This window comes from Hippocampus guttulatus, chromosome 19 (assembly GCF_054856545.1).
Source record: "Hippocampus guttulatus isolate MCC_2025c chromosome 19, RoL_Hgut_1.0, whole genome shotgun sequence".
Classification (NCBI taxonomy): Eukaryota; Metazoa; Chordata; class Actinopteri; order Syngnathiformes; family Syngnathidae; genus Hippocampus; species Hippocampus guttulatus.
Genome location: NC_141279.1, coordinates 13,116,269 through 13,131,724, shown reverse-complemented (window position 1 = coordinate 13,131,724; position 15,456 = coordinate 13,116,269). Strand labels below are relative to the sequence as shown.

The window sequence follows — 15,456 nt, the reverse complement described above, 5'->3', positions numbered from 1 at the left end:
GATCAGGCAAATCCGCAATCTCTTTCCGCAGCGCGGATTCCACAGTTTACAGTTAATCGTGTGTGCTCCTTTTGACTGCCACATTGGAGACACTGACGTTAAAATGTTTCGGTTAACGGATGAAGAGGTGTCTTCCTCGGCCACGTCGCCCCAACTCCCGCAACTTGCAGCCGCCGCCTCTGCCGCGAGGCTACCGGAGTTCTGGCAGAGCGATCCGGCTTCGTGGTTTCAGCATGTGGAAGCGCTTTTCCACCTACGGGGAATCACTACCGATGAGCCGAAATATTACATGGTCGTGGCGTCCCTCGACCAGCAGACTACACGTCGTGCGATACAGCTCTCGCGGGCGCCTCCACAAGGCGGGAAATATGACGCGCTCAAACAGCTTCTGCTCAGGAGGTTCAGTTTGTCGGACTCTGAAAGAGCAGACAGACTCCTTTCCCTTCCCGGGCTGGGCGATGGCACGGCAGTGGATCTGATGGACAAAATGCTGTCGCTGTTAGGCTCGAATGAAGGCGGATTTCTTTTCCCGCGCATTTTCCTATGCCAACTACCAGGGCCAGTGCGCGCGGTGTTAGCTAACTCGGCATGTCTGACGACCGGCGATTATCGGGGTTTGGCTGAAGAAGCAGATCGAGTTCTGCTGGCTACACGACAGTTCGCCGATCCCCTCCTCAAGGCGACACCACGCGTTGACCCGACAGTGGTGGCCGGAGTGGTTACACGGAAGCGGCGCGAAAACGCTCTGTTTTTTCCATCAGCGTTTTAAGATAAGATAAGATATCCTTTATTTGTCCCGCAATGGGGAAATTACAATCAGAATTCAGAAAGGAAAAACGCTGGGTAGGGAGAGGGAAAAAAACCACGCTCGAACTATCCTCTTCCGAGGATAATTTAAGTCCAGGATAAAAAAAGACCCTAGCACATAAAATAAGCATATGACAGTTACAACAAGTCACAAGACATAACATGTAAGAGGAGGGGGAGGATGAATGGGAAGGGGGGGGACAGGGGGGGACAGGGGGGGGTAACCGCGACGCAGCCTAATGACCGCACGATCCACCGTTGCGCTCCGCATTATCAAACCACATCACGGGGGAAAAAGAATCGGAGCGATGAAGACGATGATAACAAGGATGTGTATGCGCGTGTGGTTGTCCAGTTTTGTATGTGTATGCGTGTACAGGTCATAGCTGCATCGTCGAGGTCTGCTCATCATGAAGACAGTCCCGGCTTATCAGTCCATGGCCGAGAAGGAGGGGGGTGATGGTAGGGGCCCTCGACTCCGTGCGTATTTCCATCCAGGGGAAAGGCCAGATAGCGTTGTTTGTTTTGGAGAGACGGCCGCCAACAATTCCAGACAGCCTTGAGTCCTTGGTCTGTATCTCTTCAGTGGCGCCGATCAGTCTGATCCAGAAATTCTTTCCGCAGCGTGGATTCCAACGTCTCCATGGTATTATCGATCGCGCGGAGTCGCTCCAAAATCACAACAATATTGCGATTGAGCTCAGTCACCGCTTGAGTCTGAGTGTTGGACATTCGCGCCAAGCCATCCAGAGTGACCGGCAGCTTCTTCACTTCCAATAGAGCCGCTCCCGTCGGTTGAATTTTGCGATAGAACAGCAAGCTGCCAACACCAAACAGCAGCATACCTGTTATCAAAAGGCCAATAATGTAGATGTCTTCCACATCCTCCACGGACAGTACTGTCAGGCACACCGGTCTCCACTTTCTCCATGGATCCAGGGCGTATCCGGCAGCAAGTGTCCCCGGAGGGCAAGCAGGCTCCCCACTGCCCGCTCTTTCCGTCGAAAATTTTTTGTCAATTACATCGAGAGACCAGCCAACTAATTCCATGGTTAGTTCTTCGGATGAAAACACGGTAGGAGACTCCCTGAGGTGGATCAAATTTGGTCCGGTGTAAGCTGTTTTCCGGGGCTACGCCGGAGCTAATTTGCACGTGTGAACGCACTACTGGGGCAGCCCCGGCGTAGCACCGGACCAAATCTTGCCGTGTGATTCTTGCCGTGTGAACACCCCTTATCTTGCGACGCACCATTTTCGTTCCCTTCTTGAAGGACGCCCTTTCACCGCTTTTGTGGATCACAGGCCACTTACATTTGCAATGTCAAAGGTTACGGAACTGTGGTCGGCTCGGCAGCAACGCCACTTAGCGGCCATTTCTGAGTTCACAACTGACATTCAGCATATGGCCGGTAAGTGTAACCCTGTGGCTGATTGTTTGTCGCGCGCAATCATATGTCCGGTCCAGCTCGGGGTTGATTTTTGGAAATGGCCGCCAACCAATCCGAGGATCCTGACATCCGCAACCTCAAGGCATCCAGTACGGCTCTTGAACTTGAGGAGATAATAATGCGTGAAGGCGGTCCCGCTCTCCTCTGCGATGTGTCTACGGGTCGTACTCGCCCTGTGGTTCAGTTGGATTGGCGTCGTCGAATCTTTGATTCAATCCATTCCCTCTCACACCCTGGCGTTTGTGCGTCTGTCAAGCTGGTCCCCCCAGCCACCGTATGACGGCCCATTTAGGGTGCTCGAGCACAGTGATAAGAGTTTTGTGCTTGATATGGGTGGGCGAAGGGAGTGTGTTTCATAAGATAGGCTCAAACCAGCTCATTTCGTTGCGGGTGATGTGCTGTTGCCGGCCCAGGTCCCTCGCCGTGGTCGTCCTCCGAAGCCCCCAGCCTCACTTCAGTGTGTCGGTGTTGAGTGTCGCTTTCCCACTCGTGTCTCAGCAATGCCTCCTGCCCGACGAGTTTCGCCTGCGCCTCCTGGAGACGGACTGCGTAGTCGTTGTGGCAGGCTAATAAAACCCCTTGTGAAATTGTTATTTTGATTGTCCTTCTGGGTGTTCAGGGGGGTGCTGTGTGGCGGACACTCGGACCATGCTTCTCACCCAGCAGGCATACAGTAGGGGGCGTGTTTATGTGAATGTCTTGGTGCAAATTTGTAATTGTTTAGATCCACTTGTTGGCAGTCGTGGAATAAAGACCTGTTTTTTCAGTCAGTCGTGTGTGCTCCTTTTGACTGCCACAGCATTACTACACCTTGTGACGAATGTTTTATTCCTAAAGTTACCATGCTACAACCAGTAAATTAGAGAATAACCAATACTGTTTCATCATAAAAAATATGATGAAACAGCATAGCGATTAGCCTATAGATCTAATGACCAACTTGCCTCGTAATCGTGCCTCACGTCGTATCTCGCGCTCGTGTTCTGTGCATACATCACAGGTGAGTTTAGTGATACGCCCTTCGGACGATTCATACGAAAAATCAGACTGGCATTCCCATTTCTTAAATGTCGTAATTAGTAAACCTTTGTGAGTTTTTTCACCGCCATCTCAAACTTTCATCCGCGCAATTCCTCAGTTTGCGGATTAAAATAGCAACCCACATGCGCACATAACGTTATCTGTTCCATCCCCCCAACACTCAAAACAAAACGAAAGTAAATTCGAAGAAACACACTCACACACCACACCACAAACATACATACAGGCACAGTGAAATTGCATTGATCACACAGGAGAGATTTGATCACGTACAGTCAATTCGTGTGTGGTGACTTTTATGGTTAAACAATTTTTCGGTACCGTCGAAATGACGCCACGGAAAAGACACGCTACCGGTAACGACAGTTACAGTGAAATCCTCACTTTCATTAGCTGTAAAATAAACAACATGAATTTGATGCTTCAAGTAAGATGATCATGAAATTGTTTGACCTTTTCAGTTCTGGCAGCGAGCTGGTGAATGCAGCTGCCCTCCTTATCCTTTTGCTGTTGAATCTGATGCTGGTCAGAAGACAGGAGAGGCTCAAAAGGAGTGAAATGGTTCGGCGCCTTAAAGGCATCATCGCACAGCTCAGTGGTGAGTCGGGCCTTTTCACGTCTCATTTTTAAATTTTCAATAAGGATTGTCTTCATGAGAGTTGTGGTTGAGCTGGAATTTACACCAGCTAACTTCAGGTGAGAGGTGGGGTACACCCTGGCAGGCAATCATAGTAATTTCCACACACACCCTTCAGCCGCTCTGCCCCCAAACTCTGGAACTTCCACCCAATATTCGTAATGTTGACTCTCTTCCCACATTCAAAACCCAGCTCAGAGCCCACCTATTCAGACCTGCATATCCACCTTAAATCTTTCTCTTCTTTTGTTTATAATTTTATCTGTAGTTTTATTATTTGCTCTTGGTTGTAAAGTGTCCTTGAATGTTGTGAAAGGCGCTTACAAATAAAATGTATTATTATTATTATCATAAACTCAATTTAGCTGGGGGCCGCTGGAGCTAGGGTCTGAGTGTCCCCCGCCTACTGCCCGAAGACAGCTGAGATAGGCACCGGCACGCTCCGTGACCCTTGTGAGGATAAATCGGATCAGGAAATGGATGGAAATGGATAGATGGATAGCACATGGGTGCCCATTACGATCGCGAGGGGTGTCGAGTAAAAAACACAAACATTTGTGTGTCTCTGTGCATGTTAGTCATATTTTTTTTCATGCACACTGCACCCGAATCATCCTATCAGTCGTACTTTCACAAAAAGTATTTAAAAAATAAAATAAAGCGGGTCACCTTCAACTTACGGTGGCGGTTAACCTGCGTCACCAGAAGTTGCTTGCGCTCAGCAGTCTAATTGCAGCTTGCGATCAGAGCTGTTGCGATGTAGCCTTTATTATTATTATTGTCAGGCAAAGTGTGTTTCGTGTACAATTCACAGATGGCAGTCACAAAGAAGGGCAATCTGGACGACCGAGAGAAACATTTTAAAACGGTACGCTTGAGCTATGATAGTTCACAGGTTGCAAAAGTGCGTTGCATGCCTCCGCGTCAGGTTTCCCACTAAGGCAGGCAGTGATTTCCTTTTAACAAACTTATAAACTATTGTGTCGACTTTATTTTTCTGTTTTGTTCATCTTTGGGGCCGTGCTGTTGCTCATCATGGCATGCATCTGTAAGTGCGTGTATAAGTGCGTGCGTATGTACGCGTGCGAGGTAGCAGGTTGATCGAAAACTAGATCGCCGGTTCTAAATGTTTGGGCACCCCTGGTCTAGCAGCTTATGGGGAAAAGCACAGTTTCTGAAGCCGCCTCGTGTTTTGAACATGTTTGTGCTCCCTATGCCAAAATTTGCAGATGTCAAAATAGTTAATTTCTACCTATGGAACTCTTTTTAAACATTGCTTCATTGCCTGCCATTGGCCAATAAATTAACAACAAACAAGCCAGTACAAAACACCCAACATTTGTAAAAATGAAAGTGACCACAATTCTACACGTGAAATAAAGAAATACTCATCTCAAATAGGAAGTGTATTTTATCTCATTAGTTTTTGGGAGCAAAATAATACGAAACCATTTGATGTGTTCAACAAGACAAATAGTGCAAATGCAAAAACAGAGATAGGCACTTGACCATATTTTGCCGGTCTGTCCTCGATCCGCGACCTGGGAATCCTTCTGTCATCGTCCCTCCGTCCTTGTTCATTTAAATATCATAATGGCAAGGAAGGAGATTGCAAATTCTCCGTGCCAGAACCAGCAGGCTCAAAGACGGTTTCTTCCACCGGGTGGTTAGGAGACTCAACTCCCTCCCTGCTCTGCCCGCACTCCCCACCCTCTGCCTCTGCCCGACCCCTGCCTCCTGTCACAGTCTATGACCCTCCCCTCATTATCCGACATCTGCGTATTGCGTATTACACAATGCACTACCTCACTTTACCACAATAGCCACAAGTGCCATTGTTTATGCTGTTTGTATTGTCTATATCGTCTGTATTGTTTATACTGTTCAGATTGCATATTATGTCTTTTTATACAGTGTAGCTGCTATCTTCTCAGCTGTGTGTTTAATGCACAGCATGTTTGCATGCATATTTGCACTGAGGATTGAGAGAAAGAAATTTCATCTATGCTGCATGTCACATGTAAGCATATTTGACAATAAAGTTGACCTTGAACCTTGACCTTGAATCTTGAAGTGTTGATCCATTGTTCGGTGTCGTCTTGGTCTCAAAATGAGAACAGCATGACAAGGACAACTGTTTCAACACCAGCTCAAAATGAGCCAGGATATTTATTGGTCGATTGAAGGACCAAATGCCTGTTGTGAATTTTGCTGTTAAGCTCCTTGTTAGAAGAGCAACGACTTGTGCAAAAAGTACTTAAACATTTAGCAGTTGGACATGTGCATTCAATAGCTAGGAGGTCACATTAAATTCACCTGAAAAGGTTTGAATGCATTTTCGTCTCGTCCTGAAAATTCACATGAAAGCCAACTAGCCTTAACTTTTTGTGAGTAGTATATATATGTGTGTGTATATGTATGTACAGTGGTACCTCTATTTACGAAGATCTCTTCATACGAAATTTTGAAGTTACGAAACGTCTCAACAGGAAAATATTGCCTCTTGTCACAAAATAATTCCAAGATACGAAAGCTAAAAATACAGTATGGCCTGCTACTCGCAGCTCCGAGTTTCCTGAAGGCAACATCCTTAGAGCTACTCCGCTATTGTCTATTACCAAGCATCATCCAGGCATCTCATTGGCTAAGAGTAAGTATGTGTCTATGTGTGTAGATAGATAAATAGATAGATATGTGTCTATGCAGCGTCCTCGTCATTCGACCCTCGGGCCATGAGGTGTTATGATCGTTTTACGTAAATGCGAATCACCCAGAAAAAGTGTTCACCAGTCAAGCGATCGCTCACTATGCCGATGTTTGCCTTGGACATTTTCGAAGGATTGTTAAAAGCCGACAAAACCGAACGTCCTTGGATCAGTTCTTACAAAATGCCAGACAAAAAAACACTTCTGAGAGAGAATATGAACTGAAGAGGGCAAAAAATGATGAGGATGCGATTAAAATTTAAAGGACCATTTTTATTCTTTATTCTTGGTTTTTTATACTATGCACAACTCTCATTTATTGTGCAATAATCTAATTGAAACATCTATTTGTTAGGAAACATGTCAGAATTTTGGGGGGCTTGGAATGAATTCGGGTATTTACATGGAAAACGCGTCTCTACTTATGAAATGTTCTAGTTAAGAAATTTCTTCCTAATCAATTAATTTCGGAAGTAAAGGCACCACTGTATATGTATATAAATGTATGTATGTATGTATATGTATGTGTGTGTGTGTACAGTATATATATATATATATATATATATATATATATATATACAGTATATATATACATACAGTGATCCCTCGCTATTTCGCTGTTCGTTTATCGCGGCTTCGGTGCATCGCGGATTTTTTCAAACATTCATTTAAAAAAAATATATACCTGTATATATATAAGCTTATAAGAACAAAAGCAGGTCTCTTTCATCCTTAATTGTCTTAATTGACTAATCAAAAACACGTCTGCTGCACAAGCTGAATCGCTGGCCTGTGTGTGTGGGGGGGTGGAGACTTATTAGAACAAAAGCAGGTCTCTCCATCCTTAATTGTCTAAACAGCCTTAATTGACTAATCATAAACATGTCTGCTGCACACGACGGATCACTGGCCTGTGTGTGCGTGTGCGTGTGCGTGTGTGTGTTAGTGCGCTCTGCTCAAGCGCAAAAGCCCACGTGGGCAATTTTTAAAATATATATATATATATATATATGTTAATTGGTTGCTACTTCGCGGATTTTTGTTTATCGCGGGTGGTTTTGGTCCCCATTAACCGCTCCAGCAGCTCCTATATTTTGTTGTTCTACTTCTTCCTTTCATAACTTTGCTGCTGTGAATCGTGAATTTCTCCATTGCGAGACTAATAAAGGTTTTCTTATCTTATCTTTTCTTATATATACACAGTATATATATATATATATATATATATATATATATACATATACAGTATATATATGTATAGATAGATAGATATATAAAATGTACCTTTATCCTAAAATTTCACCTGATAGCCCAACAGTTAGGGGAGGAGTTTGTGTAGATATCCATGCAAATTAAACTGGGGGATTTTTCACCGAACAAAGTTATGAAATACAAGCTAGTTGCAAACTGGTATAAAATGAGTGATTGAAAAAACTTTATAACTTCTACCTCAATTATTCAAACCTTGAAACTTACTGAAAGAGATGCCCGTTTAATTTTCGTCTTCTGTTCATCTACTGCAGATTACCTTTCCGGTTGGGTAGGCGAAGTGCGGTGGCCACCATGTCTTTACCCGGATCTATATACGCCCTCGTCACCGTCGTGGTCCCTTCACTGGACATATCGTGACTCCCAGTTGGTGAATCTGCCTGTCAGTCTGCTTGTGGAAGGAGATATAATTGTTCTCAGACCTGGGCAAGAGGCATTCACATCTCTCAGAGGAATAAAGGTTAGTGGTGGACATTGTTGGAATTAATTTATACATTCTTGGATTGGCCTTTATTGTCATTACATGTTCGTGCAACAAAAATTTCACTTAACAGGCACGCTCTGCACAAGAAACATGAAAAACAATGACGAACATGGAATACAGTGCAAAGGGCCTGTCGGTACTCGCTATGTACATAGCCCCGAGATCTTAGTTGAGAAAGTAAAACACTGGGGAAGAAGAGGAAACAAAAAAAAACATGCTCGAACTATCCTCTTCTGAGGATAACCTAAGTCTAGGAAAAAAAGACCCAGCACGTCAAAAGCATATGACAGTTACAACAAGTCACAAGACATGACATGTAATGAGGGGGCGGATGGATGGGGGGGGGGGGGGAGCGCGACGCGGCCTGACTGGCGAGCTGCCAGTCCATTTTAGCGCTCAGCAGATCAGTTCTCGTCGCGGGGAAAAACCATGAACAATGAAGGCGGTGATGACAACGGTGTGTTGCGCGTGTGATTGTCTGGTTGTGTGTGCGTATCAAGCCGCAGCTGCTTTGTCAAGGTTTGCTCATGGAGACAGTCCTGGCTCATCAGTCCATGGCCGAGAAGGAGGGAGTGATGGTGGGGGCACTAGCTTCCATGCGTACTTCCTTCCAGGGGAAAGGGTCCAGATGGCATTGTTTGTTTTGGGGACGGCCGCCAACAATTTCAGACAGCCTTGAGTCCGTGGCCTGTATGTCTTCACTGGCGCCGATCAGCCAAATACACAATTTCTTTCTGAAGCGTGAATTCCAACTTCTCCAAGTTGATCTCCATCTTACAAAGACGCTCCAAATCCGCATCCATATTGCGGTTGAGCTCAGTCACCGCTTGAGTCTGAGTGTTGGACATTCGCGCCAAGCCATCCAGAGTGACCGGCAGCTTCTTCACTTCCAATAGAGCTGCTCCCGTCGGTTGAATTTTGCGATAGAACAGCAAGCTGCCAACACCAAACAGCAGCATACCTGTTATCAAAAGGCCAATAATGTAGATGTCTTCCACATCCTCCACGGACAGTACTGTCAGGCACACCGGTCTCCACTTTCTCCATGGATCCAGTGCGTATCCGGCAGCAAGTGTCCCCGGAGGGCAAGCAGGCTCCCCACTGCCCGCTCTTTCCGTCGAAAAAATGTTGTCAATTACATCGAGAGACCAGCCAACTAATTCCATGGTTAGTTCTTCGGATGAAAACACGGTAGGAGGCTAGGGAAAAAAAAGACAAAGACTGCACAAGACTAAGTGGCGAGCAGGGAAAAAAAGGTGGGAGGGCAGGGGGAGCAGTGCAGAAGCGTCCGCCTTTGTCGAGAGCCAAGCAGAAAGAAACACCGTACTCCGTCTCTCTACAATCAAAACCTCCCGCCTCATTTCTTTTCGTAATACCAAAAATATCAACATTGACACCTTCTGCTCCATTATCGACCGTTCCCCGCCCCCAGACGCCCTTTCAAACCCGGATGACCTCACCGCTCACTACAATGCCTGCCTCACAAATATTCTAAATTCTCTCGCCCCCCTGAAGACCAGGACTGCCTCATTCTCCACATCTGCCCCCTGGTTTACACCCGCTCTTAGGTAATTGAAATCAAAAAACCGCCAACTTGAGCGACTCTATAAGAAAACCGGTCTCACCATCCATAAGGACATGTACACTACCCATATCACTAAATACAAGGACCAAATTGCACAAACCAAATCCAGCTACTACTCCGGCCTCATCCTCTCCAACGAAGGAAATTCAAGAACTCTCTTCTCAGTCATGAACAAAATCCTCCGGCCACCAAATTCTCTCCCCCTCCACCTGTACTCCACAGCAACCTGCAACTCCATAATGGAGCACTTCAATCACAAAATCCTTAAGATCCATCACCACCTCCATCAAAACCTGCCTGCTCCACCCCCATCTGAACCTTCTTCTCCATGTCATTCCTACTCCTGTTTTGTTCCATCCACGACTGCTGAATTATCCAACCTCATCCTCAAATCCAAGCCCACCACTTGCCAGCTCGATCCCCTCCCTTCATCCCTTGTTAAATCCTGCCTTCCTTCCCTGCTTCCTCTCATATCTGCTATTATCCACTCCTCACTCTCTTCTGGTATTGTCCCATCACTCTTCAAAACCGCTGCTATCACCCCCACACTGAAAAAACATGGCTCTGACCCCAACAACTTCGATAACCTCCGCCCCATCTCCAACCTTCCATTTATCTTGAAAATCCTAGAAAAAACTGTTGCTGCTCACTCCCACCTGTCCCTTCACTCTCTCTATGAACCCTTTCAGTCCGGTTTCCGCCCCCGCTACAGCACAGAAACTGCCCTAATCCGTATTGTAAATGATCTCCTCATAGCATCTGATCCGATCCGATCCTGGGCAGTCGGCCCCCGTCAGGGACTTGCCCCCCCTCCCGGGTCCCACACCCGGCACGAATCCCGTTGGTGTATCGCAAGGTTCCCCGCCAACATTTCCTTCCCACACCTCCCGCAAGCCACCCTTCTCCCTCCGCGACCCCCCTCCCTATTCGCCCTTCGTCCCCCCCAGCCCCCCCTCCACGCGCCACGCCCGCTCCCTCCCTTCTCCCTTCTCCCCTCTCCTCCTCATTCTCTCTGTCCACTCTTTCACACCCTCTCACGTGTCTGGCATAGTTTGCTTTCGTCACCCACCTTTCACACTCTCCGCACTGTCTCCTTTCTCCCTTCTCCTCATACGCTCCTCCCGTGCAACTCCTTTCGTGACTTATTTTATTCCCTTTTGACCCAAACCTCCTCCCACACTTCCCACACTCAAACTCTACCTGTTCCTCGTTCCTGCGGTGTGTGCGTTTTTCGTGCATGGTTAGACCAGCTCTACTCCTGCACACTTTTCCGCACCCCTCATACCTACATACCAACCCGTCATTCACTCTCCTAACATTCCTTTCCAGTCTTTCCTCGTTCCTTCCCACCTCATATCTGTGACCTTTCTGATTTTCTCATTTATACAGGTGATCCATTCGCTCGCTCACTCTCCTCTTCCATCCTTCCCTGTCACTCGTCAATCTTTCCACCTCCATCCAGTCCATTCCTGCATTCCTCATCACTCTCTTCCAGTACAACACAGTCTTCTTTTTGCGCCCCATCTTCTTCCCTCTTCCTTCCAGTTCCTCCCACCATATCAATACCATAGCTTTTGTTAGTCTTTCATTTCCCATACGCATCACATGTCCGATTCTCTGCAGCACTCGCCTCTCGATTTTCCTCTCAATGGATTTTACTCCCAGCATTTTCCTCACGTCATACATATTCACTCCTCTTTCTTGCATTTGCCTCAGTGGTTCTCCATTCCTATCACTCCACACATACCTATTGCACCTATCCATCCACTTCTGTAGTTTTCCCACATCCTTCTTCAACCACGTTCTTACCTGACAGTCATACAGCAAGCTGCTCTCTACACACGCCTCTACTACTCTCCCTTGCCACCTCTTTGATAGTCGTGTCCCTTTCAGCCACCCTTTCACACTCCCCCATAGCTTTCCTGCCCTTTTGATCCTGTTTTTCACGTCTGCCTGAGTACCAATCCAGCTTCCTAACACTCTAATCTCCTCCCCCTCTTGCGTTCCAAACTCCAGCACCTCCTCCTTCTCCTCATTGTTCCTCTCTTCCCACTGAGTCATCACACTTTTCACCCTCCTTACACTCTCGTGTATCTCTCCTTTCGTTCCCACTATAGTAGTGTCGTCTGCAAACAAGGCGCTCGATACACTCACTTCTTTTGTTTCCGAGCTCCTTCTCTCCCAGCCATGTTCACCTGCGAATGACCCTCCTGGTATCCACCTCCACACCACCATTTTCTCCTCCCTGTTATCTCGGTTCCTCGCCGCCAGCGCCTGCCTCATCACCGCCTGATGGTAGATGTTAAAGAGGATCGGTGATGTAGAGCATCCTTCTCGCAGCCCTCTTGCTGGCATCCATCCTCCACTCACTCCCTCCCTTCCCCTCACCTTATACTCTGTCGTCTCATGCAGGTCCATAATGGTATCCAGACATCTGCCTTTCAGCCCATACCGTTCAAGCAACATCCACAACGCTGGTTTGCTCACTCTCGGATACGCCTTTCGCAAATCTAGCACAGTCTTGCACATGGCCAGTCATCATCATTCATATCCTTCACCCCTTCCTGATTAACTCTCTTCTTACAATCTTATACATCCTCCTGTATTCATACCATCACTTGCGTCACATCCGCTGTGGACCTCCCTTTCCTAAAGCCCGCTTGGTTTTCGTCAAGGAGCCTCAGGTGTTCGGCCCACCAACTCAGTCGCTTCGCTAACATTCTTCCTAACACTCTGCTGCACATACTCAGCAGGCACACTCCTCTGTAATCAGTACCATCAGTCCCACTTTTACGCTTCCATCCCACTGGTCCGCTCTCTGCTCAAACATCTTCCTCACTATCTTAATCACTCTTTCTATCACTTCCTCACACGCACTCCGTATATATCCTATTCTCACCCCATCTTCTCCCGGTGCCGACTCTCGTATCTCACTCATAGCCTCCATGATTTCCTCCCTCTCAGGCACCTCATTCATAATCTTGTTTGCTTCACTCGCTCTTCTATCGTCCCTTAGATCTACGGCTCCTTGAACCGCCTCTTCGATCACTCTCGGTTCTTCCTCGTACTTCTCCCTCGACACACTTAAAAATGCTCCTCAAACTCATTCGCTGTCACAGTCGTGCTCCGAGCGGCCGGTTTATCCCTCTTTCCTAACTTCCTCAAACATTTGTACATTTCGCCAAGCCTCCCTCTAGAACATGCTTCCTGACAGTCTTCAATTACCCCTTCCCACCAGTCTCTTTCCAACCTCCTCAGCAACTTCTTCAATTCCTTCCGCGTTTCCTTCACTTCCGCTTTTAGTCAGGTGAGCTCTTCTTCCATCTCACCCACTCCTCTCCCTCCTCCCCTCACTCTCAACCTTCTCCTCACATTCAGTGTCTCCATTTTCTTTTCTTGTTCCTTCTGTCTACCCTCTCCCATATCCTCTTCTTCATCTCTTCTATCCCCTCCTTTCTCCCTACCGTCCATGGGTTAGATATTTATTTTCTCTCCCTTCCACATACCTCCACTGCTGTCTCCACCATTATGTTCGCCAACTCCGTCCAGTTCAATTCCTCCAGTTTCTCTCCTGTCCTCTCCTCATATTCTCTTTTCTTCTCCTCCTCTTTCAACACCTCCCACTTCGCTTGCACCACTCTCCTCTGGTTCCTCTCTTCTGTCCTCCATCTCTTCCACTTCCCATTCACCTTCATGCACACCTTTCCTCCTGTCTCCCCTTCTTTCATTCCTCTCTCTTCTTTTGTCGTTTCTGCTCCTTGCTCCCCTCCTACTGCCGGGGCCTGGATGGGGGTGAATCCCCACCAGGCTGTCTTTCACCCATCCTCCCACATGTCTTTTGTCCATCCCGACCTGCTTGCGCTTCCTTCTCACCATCCCTATCCTACCCCCTGGGGAACCTTCTCGGTCCCACCTCGTCGCGCCACGTGCGGGTCCTGAAAGGGCCCTTGCCTGACTTTTGTTTAAGGAGGGTTGTGGGACGGCTACTCCCACTTACCTCCGTTCCGGCGGGGCGAGCATTGGGTGTCTCTCCTTCCGGGGAGGTCCCTCCTCCTTCCCCGTCGGCTGGTGGGCACTCAGCCGCACCAGGGGCTCCAGAGCCCCGGCGTTCCCCCTCGCGCCACTTGGAGGCATCCCACCATGCGAGGCCATTGTGTCCTCTGCTCTGCTTTTGCTTTCTTCATCTTCCTCACCACCAGAGTCATCCTACACATCACCAACCTATGCTGTCTGGCTACATTCTCACCTACCACTACTTTGCAGTCACTGATTTCCTTCACATGGCACTGTCTATACAAAATGTAGTCTACCTGTGTGGTCCTGCCTCCACTCTTATAGGTCACCCAATGTTCCTGCCTCTTCTTAAAGAAAGTGTTCACTGTAGCCATTTCCATCCTCTTAGCAAAGTCAACGACCATCTGTCCTTCTGCGTTCCTCGTCCCTAACCCTAACCTGCCCATCACCTCCTCAGCATCTCTGTTTCCTGCACCAACATGTCCATTGAAGTCTGCACCAATCACAACTCTCTCACTTCTTGGGATGTCCTGTATCACTTCATCAAGGTCCAACCAAAAATTTTCCTTCTCCTCCAACTCACATCCTACCTGTGGGGCATTCCCACTAACAACATTGATCATCACACCTTCAATTTCTAGCTTCAGACTCATCACTCTGTCTGACACTCTTTTTACTTTTAAGACATTCCTAACAAACTCCCCCTCAAAATAACTCTGACTCCATTTCTCTTCCTGTCTACACCATGATAGAACAACTTGAACCCTGATCCTAAGCTTCTAGCCTTGCTCCCTTTCTACTTGGTCTTCTGGACACACAGTATGTCTACTGTCCTCCTCTGCATCATGTCAACCAACTCTCTACCTTTTCCTCTCATAGTTCCAACATTCAAAATCTCTACTCTCAGTCCTATACTCTTGGCGTTCCACTTCTCTCTCTTCCTACGGACACACCTTCCTCCGCTCCTTCTTCGACCAACAGTAGTCCATTTTCCACCGGCACCTTGTAGGTCAACAGCGCAGATGGCGGTCATTGTTAACCCGGGCCTCGACCGATCCGGTCTGAAATTCAAAGGTTTGATTCACATGTTTATTTTGGCCAAAATTTTACTTCCTGACACAACCCTCTGTATTTATCCGGGCTTAGGACCGGCACAATAAGACACTGGCTTGTGCCTCCTTGTGGCTACATTGTTTAGTAAACAGAAAGTAATAGTAAGAAATTGACCAAATGTACAGCTATACACACAGCTGATGGGGAGCCATGACTTCCGAAGATGGAGCTATTTTAACAAGAATGGTTGCTCCCCTTGTGCTATCTCCAGAGCGACATGGAGGAGGAAGCTGTCGTTGCATGGGATGCCGTTAAACACAAGGCAATACAAGAAAACTGTTGAATCATTAAAACATGTAGCACCCAAATGATCAAGTGGAAAGCATAAAAATGTGAGCACTTTGCACAGGCTG

General features: G+C 47.2%; 1 protein-coding gene across 6 annotated transcripts in view; it reads left to right on the top strand.

Moving 5' to 3' along the window:
• tmem94 (transmembrane protein 94) overlaps positions 1-15,456 on the top strand; it is a 112,346-nt gene that overhangs the window by 11,574 nt on the left and 85,316 nt on the right. For all 6 annotated transcript variants that reach the window (XM_086137767.1, XM_086137765.1, XM_086137763.1 and 3 more), the window contains 2 exons: positions 3,758-3,894; positions 8,162-8,367. In XM_086137767.1, the coding sequence (XP_085993893.1) occupies positions 3,758-3,894; positions 8,162-8,367 (343 nt within the window). The remainder of the gene's footprint in view (positions 1-3,757; positions 3,895-8,161; positions 8,368-15,456) is intronic.